Source organism: Giraffa tippelskirchi, chromosome 12 (assembly GCF_054371585.1).
Source record: "Giraffa tippelskirchi isolate mGirTip1 chromosome 12, T2T-mGirTip1v1.2.pri, whole genome shotgun sequence".
NCBI classification, from domain to species: Eukaryota; Metazoa; Chordata; class Mammalia; order Artiodactyla; family Giraffidae; genus Giraffa; species Giraffa tippelskirchi.
In genome coordinates this window covers 44,926,054-44,943,052 of record NC_137286.1, presented here as the reverse complement: position 1 = coordinate 44,943,052, position 16,999 = coordinate 44,926,054, and the positions used below count along the sequence as shown (strand labels likewise).

The window sequence follows — 16,999 nt, the reverse complement described above, 5'->3', positions numbered from 1 at the left end:
TCGGACACGACTTAGCAACTGAACAATGACAAGTTAAAGGTTATGAGTGTAATTCATAGTCATTTAATAAGCCTTAGTAAAGTCCTTCACCTACTTCCCAAGTCTTGACAAAGTGTATGGTCTAAAGACTGGAATAAGTTCTTTTCCAAACTAAGTTAACTTTTTTTTTTGCTTTCAGCAAAATTAGAGGACCTAATCATATTTAATTTTTTTATTATAATTTGAGATTTGGAAGATATAATTAGAGTCCTAAAAAATGGGTGACATAATTATCACAAAACACTTTCCATTCCATATATTAGTACTTATTATGGACTTCCTGGTGGCTCAGATAGTAAAGCATCTAAATGCGGGAGACCGGGGTTCAATCCCTGGATCGGGAAGGGCTCCTGGAGAAGAAAATAGCAACCCACTCCAGTATTCTTGCCTGGAAAATCCCATGGATAGAGGAGCCTGGTAGGCTACGGTCCATGGGGTCCTGAAGAGTTGGATACGACTGAGCGACTTTTTTATTTATGGCAGCAAAGGTTCTCAGAGCTCACATTTATAAAAGTGAAAATAGGGAGAGAATTGGTCAACAGCTCTCTCTCATTATGGCCGGTAGTAATATTTATCCACAAATGTGGGGGGGGTGGTATTCCCAGGTGGCGCTAGTGGTGAAGAACCTGCCTGTCAATGCAGGACACAAAGAGACAAGGGTTTGATCCCTGAGTGGGAAAAGATCACCTGGAGGAGGGCATGGTGACCCACTCGAGTATTCTTGCCTGGAGAATCCCAAGGACAGAGGAGCCTGGCGGGCTACAGTCCATAGGGCCGCAAAGTGTGGGATACAACTGAAGTGACTTAACATGCACGCACATTAAGTTTTTTATTTTTTAATCTACTCATTTTTTTTTAATGTGGCTCATTTTAAAGCCTTTATTGAATTTGTTACAATATTACTTGTTTCATGTTTTGTGTTTTTTGGCTGCTAGGTATGTGGGATGTGAGCTCCCCACCAGGGATTGAATCTGCACCCTCTGCACTAGAAGGCTAGCCATTAGCTTCTAAACCTGCACTTTCAGAACTTTCATTTATTTTATTAAGAGATGCATTTCAAATATCTTTTAGAATTCTTTGTCAAGACAATACATTAGGTGATTTTGATGAAAGATGCACTAACAATAATTGTGATGCAAAGTATTTTTCTGGATCGTTAAGAGCCTTATGGTCACAGGCAATAAAATATTTTAATTTTTTTCACAAATAATGATGACAGGATGGTCAAAAGTAAGACTTATCCTTTAAAAGATTACATTAGAATAAAATTCTAAGGGAAGTGGAATAGAACCAGGAGTTTAAAGAGGAAAAAAAGATGTCAACTTTCCAATCGACAAAGGGCTTTGTTCACGTCCCTTTAATTTTCATTGGATTATAGTTGCTTTACAATGCTGTGTCAGTTTCTGCTGTACAGCAAAGTGAATCAGCCATACGTACATATATATCCCCCTTTTTTTGGACTTCCTTCCAATTTAGGTCACCACAGAGTACTGAGTAGAGTTCCCTGTGCTATACAGCAGGTTCTCACTAGTTACCTGTTTTATACATAGCAGGGTATATATGTCAATCCCAATCTCTCAATTCATCCTACCCCACTTCATGTGCCTTTTAAAACAGGCAGTCCTGTTGTAGTGCCCTACCAAGGAGCTTCTCCTCTCATCAACAGTGGGGTGCTTCCTGCAATCAATAAAGTACAAGTATTAAAAAATAAAATAATATTAGGGGTTTCCATTGGGTTCAAGAGTGAGGTTATTTTTACCTGGAAATTCACAATATGTTGGCAAGCATACACTTTATAATTTAAAGAAAAAATTGTATTTATTTATTTTGGGGGGTGCTGGGTCTTCACTGCTGGGTAGGCTTTTCTCTAGTTGCAGCAAGCGGGGCCTACTCTCTGGGCACGGGCTTCATTGCAGTGCCTTCTCTGGTGGAGCACAAGCTCCGGAGCATAAATTCAGTAGCTGTGGCACATGAGCTTAGATGTCACACGGCAAATGGGATCTTCTCAGACCAGGGATTGAACCTTCGTCTCCTGCATTGGCACACGGATTCTTTACTACTGAGCCACCAGGGAAGACCCTATATTTGTAAGTACGGCTGCCCCTTGGGGTCTTATTTAAAAGGCAGCCATTTTCCCTCCCTTTTGCTACTGTTTACTTTTTCCATATCCAATGTCCCGTAGACTTTTCTGGTGATTTGTACGTAATGGAGAAGTCCCCTGAGGGACATACTGTGATCTAGAGTGCTACTGTCATAAAACATTTAATGCTACTGTAATTTGAAACTTCCAGCCATTCACTGATCAGAACTGACATTGAAATGTCCACCAATAATGATTAAAGAAAAATTGGATGATTTTTTAAAAAATATTTATTTAGGCCGTGTTGGGTCTTAGTTGCACTCATGGACCCTCAGAGCTGACCAGGGGTCTGAACCGGTGCCCCTGCATTGGGAGAGCAGAGTCTTCACCACTGGACCACCAGGGAACTCCATGGATGGCTTTTTCATTTTAAAAAAGAACTAAGTGACATTATGCTAGTTCTCCATCTTGCCACCCCCCCAATTCTTTTTATGCTGAGGCTACTTAAAGCATTTTACATTTAAAAAGGCTAAACTCACAAGTTAAAAAAATCGCTTTGAGATAGCTGATTTGTGTTTGTTCCTTCAAAAAGACTATGAAAGGGTTGTTTTCTGTTGTGGTTTTCAATTATTAAACTTCACTATGGTTAACACTGTTTTGCAGGAACTGCTAACAATGAGACTGAGGAAAATCAACACAAAAACAAACGAATGACCTTTTATTTCATACCGAGATACAGAGGCAATTGTGTGGGGCAACAATCTGATGGGCAGTCCAAATTCTTGAAGGAGGAAATTCATGGTAAATGTCATGATGGCTGGTTAAAGAGAAGGTCAAAGAAGGAGAGAGTCGAGACAGAGACTGCTATGGCTAATAAATTAAAAAGAGCTACCAGGTTTCAATGCCATGACTTGAGTTTGTCTGGGAATCCTCAATGCTGTGAACACCGTAATGATGCATAGTTACCATCAAAATTCTCAAGGTGGTTTGTGCCATTTGTGTCAAGGGAACTAACTATGCTCCTTACAGATCATTGAAACATCATACCTCAGTTAAAGAGTTATGAACTTTGCTCATTGTCTGCGTGGATCTGGCCTCTGGGGCATGACATGAATTTGGGTTGAATATCATCTTTTAAGGTAAAACGGTTGACATTCTTGTTGGTCCCAGTATCTGAGGTGATGCCACTTAGAGTGGCATCTTCTTTTAATCTGAGGAAAATATTTACTAAAAAAATTGTCTTGCAAAACCCAAGAAACAAGGTCAAGGCAGTGGAGACTCTTTCCGTGACACTCCACACCTCACCTCTTCACCTGTCTGTGGTCTGCCTGGGGTGTGTAGACTCGTACGGCTGCACCCATGGACCTGACTCAGTAAACAGTCTATCATGAAAATCACACTTCCAACACTTAACATCTGTAACTGGGATGCGTCACATCATTTGTTATCAGTGAAAACAGTTTATTGGCTTTAAATATACATCAGTAAATTTTTAACTGGTAGTTTACGTTTTACGATAAAAGAACACTGAACCAAAACATCAGAGGAAATGAGGCTCAGTAGCATGATTTCAATATATTTTCCTGGATAAAAAGACTGTTTTTAAAAAGTACATGACTTTTAATCTAAGAATGAAAGCTCCATGAGCTCAAAGTTTAGCACTGAATTGTTTGTGACTAAATTTAAAAAACAGAGTTCATAAAATAAAGGCACTGTGTGGGCAGCAAGAGAAAAGACCAAAAAAAGGGGGAGGGTAGATTTTAATATCACGTGTAACATCGCTTGGCTGCTTTTGTTTGGTTTTGTTTCAGTCTGTTTAAGGCAGGGTAATCTCTTTGCAACCCTACAGATAAACCCTAGTGTTTTAGCTATAAGAAAGTTTCAAGAGTTCAGATATACAGATAAGCCACTTAAAAAAAAACAAACCCCAAACCCTTTTCTTACAGTATTCTAAAGACTTTTGAAGCATTATATAAATCTTTAAAATTCCTATCACCCCCACTTTAGAAATAAATCTACACTTTCATAAGGCACTCTTAAGATATAAAACAGTTTTGAAAACAGTTACATTCTACGCTAGGGATAACCCATTCCTTTGCCATAGGGATGGAGTGGATCGTTTGCCTGAAACTAGTCAATCTTTGCACCAACAGAAACAAGCAGGTGTTCAGACCATTCAGAATTTACCTAAATAGCTTAATTTTAACAATGGGACTCTCCCATCCACTGATGAGAACTGCCCAAATTTAATGGTGAAATTTAAAAACAATATCCCTCTTTCTAGAAAATGCTTCCTTTGAACATAGAACAGTGACTTCTATTAGCTCCCGCCCATAAAGGAAGACAGAATGGAAGACAACCAAAGCCTCCCCATATCCTTCAATTTTACTGATGGAACAGAAATATAAAGGAACTTCACTTTTAAGTGACAACCTAGTAAGTATGGATAACCTAACATTTTAACTGTGTGTCTTCTAAGTATGCACGTTATTGGGCTAATGGCTTCCACTTCTAAACAGCAAGTATTCAAATCCCACCGTCCCTACTGCTAATAAAAACAAACACCAAAGCTTACAATATAGTAATGCAACCTCTAAGACGGTAACAACTTGAGAGATTTCAGGAGAGTTCCCACTCTTCCCTAACAGGAGAGAATAAAGCAACAAGATGGGTCAGACTGGGCCTGAAATATAATTTCACTATGAAGAAAGGATGACCAAAGTCCCTGTTGAGCAGGAGGAGTTAAATTTGTGGAGTTGGGGGCGATATTAGACTGAGGCAATGGTGTGGGCTGGGTCTTTGTTTCCGAGAAGTAAAGAAGGACCTCCAGAAAGGTGGCCACTGGGCACTCCTTTCTTCATCCTTCTGGGCTGGAAGCAAATGCTCTGTTACTTCTCATAGAACTTCTTGTTGAGAAGGAAGATGAGGAGGTTGACGTTGACTTTAGCTCTGTCAAATAATTTCATGACGGCGACTCCTTCATACTGTAGCTGCAGCAGGTCCTGTTCAAAAAAACATTCTGATGGTTAATCAAGTCCGTGGGACAAGAAAAGGAGGGACATGAGTAGGGAGGGATCCGGAAGGGACGAGGTGTGCCTTGTGCACCAGATGTGAGCTGGGGTGAGACACAAGTCCCCAGCTATGGAACTGCCTGCTGCGGCCCAGTTCGTCTAAGTGACATGTCGCCTGGAGAAGGTGATGGCGTTTCAATCCATGATGAGACATAATAACCACTGAACACAAGATAAGGCCAGTAATGTCATCTTAACACTATCTATTAGCGTCTTCATTTCCTTTTCAAATGACAGAGCTTTCCTATCCTGAACATGATGGGGAAGAGAGGACTAAATGTTTTTTACATTTACTATATGTTCCTCAATTTAGAAGCGTGTTATACGATGTCTAAGTCCTGTCAGAAATCCTACCAGGGGTGATTATTTCAGATTTAAAGATGAGGCCACTGAGGCTGGAGGATGTTAAATGACCTGCCCAACAGGACAGAGCTGGACGTGGTGAATCTGGATCTGACAGCTAAGCCCTGTTTCCCTACTACCCTCCACTGTCCAGAACAAACCGAGGAAATCAGAGTGGTCTCACACCCAAACTTTGGAAGAGCGGTGGTGAAAAAGCAAGAATCAAAGGGCCTAAAGGCAAGACTTCTTGGTGGTCCAGTTGTTAAAACTTCGTCTTCCAAAGCAGGGGGTGTGGGTTCGATCCCTGGGTGGGGTGGGGTGGGGGAGGACTAAGATCCCACATGCCACAGGGCCAAAAAAATCAAAACATAAAACAGAAACAATACTGTAACAAACTCAATAAAGATTTGAAAAAAAAATCTTTAAAAAAGAGAGGAGCTTGAAGGGATCCCAAAAGTTCAACCAATACATCTTTTGGAAAAATCTTAGCGGCTCCAGGTGGACAAGAACCCTGGTGCATCACCTGAACTGTAACATCTTGTACCTGGCAGTCATCCCATAGCTAATGACTCTGTGCATGGAGTGATACGCTGAGGCAGAATGGGCAGCCTACACAAATTTGGTGAAACTGAGGGAATAAGAGGCTCTTTTTTGTGTAAGGACTTGAGTGAGCTACGTGCATCATAAAATCATTTCACATCTGTACAGTTAACGTGTTTTGAGGGTCTACTGGTCATTGAGGAGACAGAGAAATACTACCTGTCCTTAAGGAGTCTGCAGCTCGGAAGTCGAGAGGAAAGTAAGTTGATGCCTGTAGTGAACAGGGGCTGGCTCTATAAACTATGGAGGTGAAGAAGGAATTGACTGTGGTGTGGCTGGTGGGGCAAGTTTTAGGTGTGGGAACAACATGAAAGTCCTCAATAAATGACAGAGGAAGAAAGCGGGGGAAAACCCCCAAGGAAGGGAGAACGACATGTGCAAGAGCCCAAATGCACATTCAGGGAAAGGCCCCTGCCCAGCCTGACGGGGTGCAGCCATCTGAGGAATATAAGCTGGGTACCCACCACAAAGCACTGTGTTCACAGAACTAACGGAAGCTGGACCTTACCTAGGCGTCCTCTCAACGCCCTTACATTTTTTAATGCAAAAAAGAGAGAGAGAGAGATGTTTCCAAATAAAAATTAGGGATAGTTATGTTACAAAATGATTCACTGCAGAATTCTTCTTGAATTTAAAAAGGGATTCAGAGGGAATTCCCTGGTGGTCCAGTAGTTAGGACTTGGTGCTTTTATTGCCCAGGGCCTGGGTTCAATGCCTGGTGGGGGAACTAAGATCCCAAAGCCGTGTGGTGTGGCCAAAAATAGTCATATTCCGTAACAGCTTCAGATTGGAAACCCAGGCCCGTCATTTATTTTTTTCATTCTGATGTAACTCATGCTGTTTGTCTATTTGTTCTCTGATCCCTATTTATTAACTTATATTCAGTAAAAAGTTGCTTTCTCTCTCAAAAAAAAAAAGTTCCCAAAATATAAGTAAAGTGAGACTCACTTTACAAAGATGCAATTTACACACATCCTGTCAGAAGTATACCTTTAAACCCCCTATATCAAATCAAAATGAGAGGGGGAAAAAAAAGATTTCAAGCTACTGAAAAAGTTCATGATTTTGTACTGTCGAGATCTGTACCTAAACATTTTCTTCAAGTCCAAGGTGTCAGTTCAATTTAGTGGCAACCCTAAGTGGGAGCTTCAGGTATGCTCTCTGAAGATTTATACGTCTGCAAAAGCTTGCTAGCCCAAACAGACCAAATCAGACACAGAACTCCTCAGCTCACTATCAAGTACGGGCAGCTTTCCTCGCATGGGTCTACTTTTCTCCATTTTCCTACCCTGACAAGAACACAACTATCTCACATGCAGAGCTGTTGGTTTTACCTGGTGCAGACCCACCTGATAATGTAACATAAACGTTTCCATTTGAACTCCCATGAACTTGGCCTTCACTTCGAAGTCTCCAACTTCTTCTGTTGGACTGATTTCAAAGATGACGTTTTTAAACCTGTTTGAAACACAACATCATAAGGGTTTGATTTTTGTGTTCTCCTATAAAAATATTCTGTGAAGTCTGGAAAGGAGATGAGCTCAGTGTTCAACAGTGAAAAGGGGGACAAAATAAAGGTGCAAAGTACTTTCGCAGGTGGGGCTGTGTGTGATATTGATGCTGTAATTACCATCTGCTTTGGGATCTGGAGAGAAGAGTGGCAACCTCTCCTGGGAGAATGTGCTTCCTACTAAGAGCGGAACCACTGAGGAAGGATACAGTGATCTATGAAGGGATGACATCAGGAGTCCCCCTGGCCTTCCATGTAGCCACTCCTGAAACGTGATAGTGAAAGGAGAATCAAGAGGAAATGGGGCGAGGAGGAGGAGGAGGAAAAGACAGATGTCTGAATACAAGCATGTCTGAGGACCGGAAACGGTACATAAACAAAGCAGGGGTCAGAACCAAAAGAACCAAGACAGCAAGTGTTCTGGAAAGTGTAGGTGCTACAGATATAAATGGACTGAGTATTATCAAAGATAAACTGTTATTACTGAAAATATTTAAGGTACCACTCACTCTCAACATGTTACATGCCCAGGAGTTTTATGGCACCAGAAGGTGGGAGCAAGCTGTTCTCTAGGTGATCAAAGTGTGTCACCCCAGATTTCCAAAACTCAACTATGGAGCAAACTGATCTATTATAAATAGAGCTGAGAATCATGGAGGATGCAAAAGAGGTCACGGAGAAGCCAGATGAGAGGTTACAGAGTCCACAGACTAAATCACATGCATTTTACTCAACAGGAGACTTTCACAGGTTTTATAAAGATATTATTTTACATAATAAATAATTTTATTTTAACTCGTTTGGTTTGTCATCTGGTTTCTAAGTCTGTGGTAGCAAATTATTAATAATGATAGGCACCTGAACAATAACAGGAAATAATGACAAAAAAGAAGGGAATAAATAATAAATTATGAAACACGCCTGAAAAATGCATAAAGTGCTAATCTGAAAAAAAAAAAAACCCAAAACACCAAGGTGCTCAATTGAAAAAATAATCAAAGAAAACATAGATAATAAGCCATGTTTAAATACACACACACACCAAAAACCTCAACCAGAATTCTAAAAAATGAAAAATTTAAAAGTGCTACCTTTTTTATCTATTAAGCCAAAAATATCAAAAATTGCTTTGTTATTCAATGGTGGTAAAGAATTATTGAGGTAAAAAAGCACTTTCATATACATTTCAGACACTGCTAGAAAATATTTTGTAATGTTAATACATATGAGTTAAAAAATTTTTTTCTACTGCTATGGAAAATAGTGTGGTAGTTTCTAAAAAAATTAAAAATAGAATTTATCATATGATCCAGTAATGTCCCTTATAGGTATACATCAAAAAGAATTGAAAGCAGGGTCTCAAGAGATATTTGTACTTCCATGTTCACTGTAACATTATTCACAACAGCAACAAGATGGAAGCAACCCACATGTCCATCAATGGACAAATGGATAAGCAAAATGTGGTTCACATATACAGTGAGAAGCGACTCAGGCTTAAAAAGGAAGAAAACCTGTTACAGGTTACAACCTGCATGAACCCTGATGACATCATGCTAACTGAAGAAAGTCAGACACAAAAAACAAGTATTATATTATTCTACTTATATGAGGCAACTAGGAGTCAGATTCATAGAATCAAAGAGGAGAATGCTGGTTTCCCAGGGCTGGGGGAAACAGGAAACAGGAGTTGTTATTTAATGGGTACAGTTTCAGTTTTCTAAGATGAAAAGGTTCTAGAGACGGGCTGCACAACAATGTGAATGTACTTAACACTACTGAACTATACACTTAAAAGTAGTTAAGAGGGACTTCCCTGGCGGTCCAGTGGTTAAGACTCCAACTTCCAACGCACAGAGCATGAATTCGCTCCCTGGTTGGGGAACTAAGATCGTACATGCCTCACAGTGAGGCCAAAAAACTAACTACTTAAAAAACACAGTTAAGACGGTAAATTCTATGTTTTGTTTTTTTTTACAATAAAAAAAATTATGCACTGACCAGAAATTACATTTGTAGGCATCTATCATAAAATAAATAATCAGAGGTAGAATCAAAGATTACATTATAAAGGTGTTATTACATGTGTAATGTTGTAAAAAGTAAAATCAACTTAAAATATTCTACAATACGTAAATGGTTAAATTAAAACTACAGTATTAAAAATTATGTGGTCATTCAAACTATGTGAAAAATGGTCACAACATGTAATGAGGAAAAAGCTGGATACATGACTATAAACAGTATCATTCCAATTTATGTTAAAAAAAAAGTGAATGAATAATCTTTATGTGAATAGAAGCATATAGGGAAAAGATACAAATACATTCCTTTCTGTGAAAGACAAATTAACTCTGGGTATTAGGCCAAATTCTGCATATAACTGATTATTTTAATTAATCAATTACAAACACACATAAAATATAATAATGATTATCCAGATAAGAGAAAGTCACTAAGATAAAGCTATGACAAACGCAGAAACAAAAATAATCAACATATAAAATAAAGTTAAAAAGCAAATACTCACTGATTCACTTGCAGGTCCTCAATTTCCAAAAGAACTCCTTTTTCATGCAGTCTTGCTGCCGTGTATTTTAGAGAGATCTTTTTGCTTTTCTTCCCTTTCATTTCCCTAGGCTTTTTGGAGACCCTGTAAAGACCACAGTATGTCACTTTCTATAAGTTATTATCTACTATGAATCTCTGTTGGTCACTCAAGGATATGAGGTTAGAAAACAAACTTCACATATGCAAGCGTAAGTAACAAACCAATTCTAAAATGGCAAATCAATGCTAGGATTTCTACTTCAGGGAACTATACTGGAGGGAATCCCACAGGAGTCACTCTTAGCCCCTTGGCTGTGCAGAGAAAAAATAAAAATACCTTAGAATGTGTAATTTTTAGAAGAGTTTAAGTCAGCATAGCAACACAGAAGAATGGGAACAAGGAAAAAGGAACAGATGTTAGCAGGCCACTGGGATAATCAAGGCAAGAAGCGGTAAGAAAAGTAAGCTAGGGAGGAACTGGGATGAACGAGAACAGGATCTGGGACTCTCAAGGGAGGGCTCTCAAGAAATGGTGCAGAAAAGCTGTAGTTACATAAAAGGTAATAATCCCTACAGCTGGCAACTGAAGTATCTATTAAAATCACAACTGTATAAAATTTTGAAGCTGGCAATTACATTTCTAGAAATTTATCTTAAAAAAATATGCCTACATTTGCAAAATGACATACATACAAGAGGCTATTTGTCGCAGAATTTTTTATAATAAGTAACTGGAAACAATGTCAATGTCTATCAATGGAGAACTGACCCAGCAGTTAATTTATCTCTACAAAGGAATACCATGCAGCCATTAAAAAGGAAATGAGAACCTAGCTCTGTCTGCCTAGAAGGCCTGAAACAATAATGGCTCTGGCAATGAGCACATCTAGTCTTTTGGTTTCTAAATACCATTCTTCATTACAAGGAACGAGGGATGTTTGGAGAAATAGCTGATTCCAAACCTGGGGAGGGAAGAATACAAACTGAACCAGAAACATCTTGTGTCACAAAGTCAAGAGGTGCTCAGAGAATGATGGGGACATTTCAGAAGGACAGAGGCACCAACTCCATGAGCTGGGTTACGTGAACCTGATTTTCACCCTTCATGTCAGCCCTGCCTTACTTTGGGAAGTCTTCAGGGAGGGAGAGAAAAGGCACAGATGGGAAGAGTAAGCAGGCTACAGAGAGGGGAAGCTGATGGGCTAAACACAGTGAATCTATTAATATCTGAAAGGTATATGGGTGCTTATGGTTCTATTCATGGGATTTTTCTGGGGTTTGAAAAGTCTCAAAATGAAAAGTTGGGAGTAAACAGCCTTCTAGCAAGCAGAACCTGTGCTTAATCACTTCATCTCTCTGGATTTTCGATTTCCCTCCCTGAAAAATACGCAGACTGATGGTTTGCGGCCAGCACCAAGGAGGCTACATCAGTTCTTCCTTGGAAGCTGGGAAAAAATCATGGCCTGTGCTCAGGAAGTACTGAGGCCAGGGAATTGAACTGTTTATATTAATACTGTTCCTTAAGTGAGTTTTGAGGCGCATCCTAGTTTGGGGGCCACTAAATGACCCCTTTACAAGGTTCTTTAATTTCTAGGACCGAGAAGATATTTTGGAACACGGGATGTTTAGAAATAAGCATCCTTGAAACCCACCACATATTATTTACTTACACCATACCATAACAAATGGAGGGCTTCCCAGGTGGCTCAGTGGTAAAGAACCTGCCTGCCAATGCAGGAGATGTAAGAGACTTGGGTTTGATCCCTGGGTCGGGAAAATCCCCTGGTGAAGGAAATGGCAACCCACGATGGTATTCTTGCATGGGAAATCCCATGGAAAGAGTAACCTGGCAGGCTACAGTCCATGGGGTCACAAAAGTTGGACATGACTGAAGTGACTTAGCACGCACGCACACATAACAAATGGAACTAGGAAATTACAAACGATTAGAAGCCAAACAAAGGACTAATGCAATAAACAGATTTAGTGTGTTGTCAGTAAAAATCTCCAACGTCACTCACTTCAGTTGCCTCTACTTCTTTTTCCCCTAACATTGATTCTTTATAAAAATACTCACTTGCCCTTGCTGGCTAAGTTATCCAGGCAGGTCTTGATGTAGCTTTTATAGTAATCCACCTGCTCTCCATAAAACGTGGCCTTAGAGTTCAGGGCAGCATACGTCTGCTGCAGCTTCACCAGCTCAGCCTTTCTCCTCTGTCGGTATCTCCGCTGATTCCGAATATCCTGAGACATAATTATTAAAATCACAAAAATAATGATGTCATGTGCTTCTCGAACCATTAACACTAGAACCTGGCAGTGTTTAACTCGGCCTTGCTTGACCACATGTTCTTCATAGGCAGCAGTTTTATGCTCAAAAATTAACAAAGAAATTCAGATCTCATCCATTTTCCCCCCTATTTCTATTTTCTAGAGGCAGGGAAAATGGGTTACTTTCACAGACCTCCAACAGTCTCAGAATCAACTTGCAAAGCGTGTTTAAATATGTTGTCAGGAGAGGGAGGAAAAAAATCATTTTAATGTAACAAGTACCAAACTGCGAGTTATGTGTGGTGTGCTTTTAGTGCAACAGCAGAGGATGCATAAATTCCCTGGCCTGCACCAGAGCCCCTTAATTGAGAAGACTCACACAAATCTAGGATGTGATGATCGATCTGAAGCAAATTTCTATTGCACAATTATCACTGAAAAGAACCAGAGGAACTCTTTAAGGCCAAAAGACAAACTGAGACACAGGAAACTCTAATCAGGATATTCTTCCTACTAATGTAGGCCATGGAATAAGCCATGGGAGGGCAGGCTAGGACCTCATGCTGGAAGGGTCAGAAACGATTCCCGGGAGGAGAGGACCTGAATTGGCCCATGAACTAAAGGTATGTTGTCACTGGAACAGCTACCATGTCCCCACAAGACTCTGAGACAGCCCACAAGCCTCTGAGTCAGCTTTCAACATGGCCAGGCCACTGCTGTCCCCTAAATGCCATACCCTGGCGATGTCATTGATCAGTTCCTGGTATCTGTTCTTTGGGTCCACGGTGCCAAGCTCTGTGAGCTTCTTCAAGCCTGACTGGATCTTCTCCTTCTTCTCCTGAAGACTGAGGCTGCTGTCTTCCTTTATGGTTTTGGACTTCTTCATCTTGTCCGGAGTTTTGGCATCACGGATGGCACGTCTCTGCATGGCCCTCTGATGCTCTGCTTCCTACAGCAAGAAAGAGGATTTCATGGAAGGCCTCCATGCTAACCCACACCTGACTCTATACAGTTCATGGACTCTATTCTAGAAACAGAGGGCAACAAATTTACAACCCCCTGCCTCCCACCCCAACAAGTGACAAAGAAACTGCATGAAGCAGAGGCTGCTCTCCTTTCATCTAGAAGAGAAACATTTATGAAGCTAGATGTTGGCTTCTTTTTTTTTTTTTTTTTAATGTTGACCTTTTAAAAAATCTTTACTGAATTTGTCACAATATCGTTTTGGTTTTTTGGCTGTAAGGCATGCAGGATCTTAGCTCCCTGGCCAGGGACTGAGCCTGCACCCGCTGTATTGGAAGGCAAAGTCTTAACAACTGGACTGTCAGGGAAGTCCCAAGATGCTGGTTTCTTTCCTGGACTCTGAGGTCTAATCAGGAGATTGAACTCTACTGGGTACAAAATCCCTCATTTTTCCCCTATCACATGTGGGATATGGAAACCATTTATTTTTGTTTGAAACCTGGCGTGATAAATGTTGCAATCACACCAATGCAATGCCAATGGTGGGTGAATTCTTTTTTCCCCCACCTCATCACAGCTGATCACCTTCAAGTCTGCCCTCTGCTTTCAAACATGCTGCAAACGCCAGTGAAGAGACTCTTCTTGTATCTGGTATCTCTCCAAGTCACCAACCAACGTCTGTCTGTTGTGTTCCCACCCAAAAAACGATCCACACCTGCTCTCCCCTTCTTTCAGCACTTTCCTCAAAATCTGGCTATCATCACCAGTTCTTATCACCATTCCTCTCACCCCAAATCCAGTGTCTTCTCTTAGCTGTTGCCTGTTCATCTTCTCCGCACATCTTCCTTGTCTTAGCAAGGGCTGGTGCCTCCAAAGGACCCATGGTCCTTTCATTATAACTGTTCTCTCTCAAAACCTCAATGATCACCTCTATGCTGATAGATCCTAGCATGTGGCTTAGGTTCTGGGACCCTATTTTGAACTGTTTGTACTGGGGATGTTTATACCTGGAAAGGTCATGATTTTTCCCAACTGGGAGCAATTCTTTTCCCAATATTCCCTTTTCTTCTAATATCAAAACTACAGCTTATCATGTGATGTAAAGAGCATGAACTGGAATCAGACAGAACCAGATCCAAGTTTGGTTCTGCCACTGTAAGTGAATGATTATGGGCAAGTTATTTAACCTCAAAGGGGTCTCAGTTTTGTCATCTGTGAAATGAGGAACCTTGGTTCAAGCCCCATATCTTCCTGATGCTTTGCTCCTCACTGGCCCCTTTCTTAATTTCTATTATTTTTAGAGTCGAGACCATGGTGATTTTCTAATTGTTTCAGTTTATATGTCACATGTATCCAACTGTATCATGAGTTCAGGGAGCTCAGGAGCCATATTCTACTCTTCTCTCCTACCTACAAAGGCATTTAACAGAATTCTAACTATAGGACTTCCCTGGTGGGCCAGTGGTTAAGAATCCACCTGCCAATGCAGGAGACCTGAGTTCGATCCCTGGTCTGGGAAGATCCTACATGCCTCGGAACAACTAAGCCCGTGCTCCAAAACTACTGAAGCCCTCATGCCCTACAGCCTGTGCTCTGCAATAAGAGAAGCCACTGCAATGAGAAGCCCATGCTCACCACAACTAGAGAAAGCCCTCATACAGCAACAAAGACCAGCACAGCCAAAAAATAAAATAATAAAAATTTTTAAAATTTTAGAGCTACAATATTCAATCAATTGCTGGCCAGACTCACCGATGCTGTCTCAGGTTAAATTAAGGCACACACAGACTGAATGCAAGCGCCGGCGAGCTCTGCGCACTAGAAATATCTACCTCTGGGTTAAGGGGCCAACAACTTTCTCAGGGAGCCCTGAATGCTTCCATCTGCCAGTCACATCCAGGCCCACCTCCTGGTGACCACCTCTCACCATCTGTGTCCCCCCTTCTCAGCCCTGTCACATGCCCACCGTAGGAGCCCCTATCCATCTAATCATGGCACACAAAAAACCCCCAAACTTTACCTGTTCACTGGTGGCTGGTGTTTCTAGGATTTCAGTCAAGGTCTCTCCTGGCTGGAACCGGATGACATCCACAATTAAGCGTTTTGTGCTGAAAGGAGATTCGGGAGGCATCCAAACATTAGCACCCGCTTCCTCTCGAAGGGACCTCAGCAGGAGCAGAACAAATACCACCTCCCAGAGTCCCACTGGGCAGCCCTAACACAGGTACGCGAAGCCCCAGGCTTACTCATGCAGCTATGACAGAGTGGATACGAAGGTCAGGATCTGAGATGCAAATTCATTTCAGCATCTTATTAGCAAATAAGGCAGGTAAGTTCTGTGCCAAGTATACTATGGGAGGTGACCAGAACTGTATTGGGCTTAAACGGCCAAGGTCATTTTAGATATGAACAAGTGGACTCGTTCAGCAAGACCAAGGGACAGGCGTGATCACTGGGTTACAGTCATTCCACTCCTGCTCCTTTCAATCCTCACTTCAGTAAGATGGTCCGAGCGTCCATTTCTGCATTCTCATCTCCAGGCACATCGAACTTATTGGTCAGTGTGAGAGACACTTCCGTCTTAGCCAGTGCCTCCTTATTTGGGTCATTTAAATTGCCAGCACCTTCTCCTAAAGTTTTGGAAGGATAGGAAAAAAAAAATCGATATAATAAAGAGAAAAGACATTGGAGAGTAGATGATAATTCAAATAAAAGAGAATCCAAGTTTAAGAAGATAGTTGAATCAGCCAATATGTACTTTGTGGCAAGGATATCCTTCAGTAAAAAAAAATATTATGCCAAGACAAAGGATCCCTAAAAAAAGAATGTTTGACAAATCATTTCAACACTGTAATATTTCTCTCTCAAAATACCCTGTTCATTTCCTTTATAGGACTTATCATTTCTAGTTACATGATTATATGTATTGTTGTTGCTGTTCAGTCGCTAAGTCGTTTCCAACTCATTGCGACTCCATGGACTGCAGCAGGCCAGGCCTCCCTGTCCCTCACCATCTCCCAGAGTTTGTCTAAGTTCATATCCAGTGAATTGGTGATGCCACCCAACCATCTCATCCTGATATGTATTATATCTGAGCATTTATAATATGTATTATATTTGAGTCCATTATCCACTGGACTTCAGTTCCTAACAGATGGGGATCATCAGGGATCATTTCTTCCCTGATGTGTATTCGGAGGGTGAACAGCGTGGAGACAGATGAGGAGACAATCACAGCACTCCTGCCATGCTCCCCGTCTCAGCTGCTAGGCGGTTAAGTCGGAACCTTACCTATCAAGGACTCAATGGTGGGCACCTCGCCGAGGTCGTCCAGCAGCTCGTGGATCGGATCGTTGTGCTCCGGGGCAATGGCATCCTGGTGGTCTAACAGGAGCTGCATCCACACACCCAGAGGTCAATTCCATTCACACACTCAACCCACCAGCCCCCAGCCCCACCCACAACACCTAACAGCACAAAAGAGGTCAGATAACAAAACTCCTATGTTCAAAGGACTGACAAACTAATCCTCGACAGACTGACCAAATAAACAACATGACACACAGAGCACCA

The 16,999-nt window shown here is 41.2% G+C and overlaps 1 protein-coding gene across 7 annotated transcripts in view; it reads right to left on the bottom strand.

The window, feature by feature from the left end:
• Nucleotides 1-2,824: 2,824 nt before the first annotated feature.
• The window catches only part of IQGAP1 (IQ motif containing GTPase activating protein 1), a 128,567-nt gene continuing 114,392 nt past the window's right edge, over nucleotides 2,825-16,999 (bottom strand). For all 7 annotated transcript variants that reach the window (XM_081546957.1, XM_081546956.1, XM_081546958.1 and 4 more), the window contains 8 exons: nucleotides 16,718-16,820; nucleotides 15,921-16,056; nucleotides 15,447-15,534; nucleotides 13,200-13,412; nucleotides 12,270-12,436; nucleotides 10,173-10,295; nucleotides 7,482-7,590; nucleotides 2,825-5,121 (listed from right to left, as the gene is read on the bottom strand). In XM_081546957.1, the coding sequence (XP_081403083.1) occupies nucleotides 5,008-5,121; nucleotides 7,482-7,590; nucleotides 10,173-10,295; nucleotides 12,270-12,436; nucleotides 13,200-13,412; nucleotides 15,447-15,534; nucleotides 15,921-16,056; nucleotides 16,718-16,820 (1,053 nt within the window). In that variant the 3' untranslated portion in view covers nucleotides 2,825-5,007. The remainder of the gene's footprint in view (nucleotides 5,122-7,481; nucleotides 7,591-10,172; nucleotides 10,296-12,269; nucleotides 12,437-13,199; nucleotides 13,413-15,446; nucleotides 15,535-15,920; nucleotides 16,057-16,717; nucleotides 16,821-16,999) is intronic.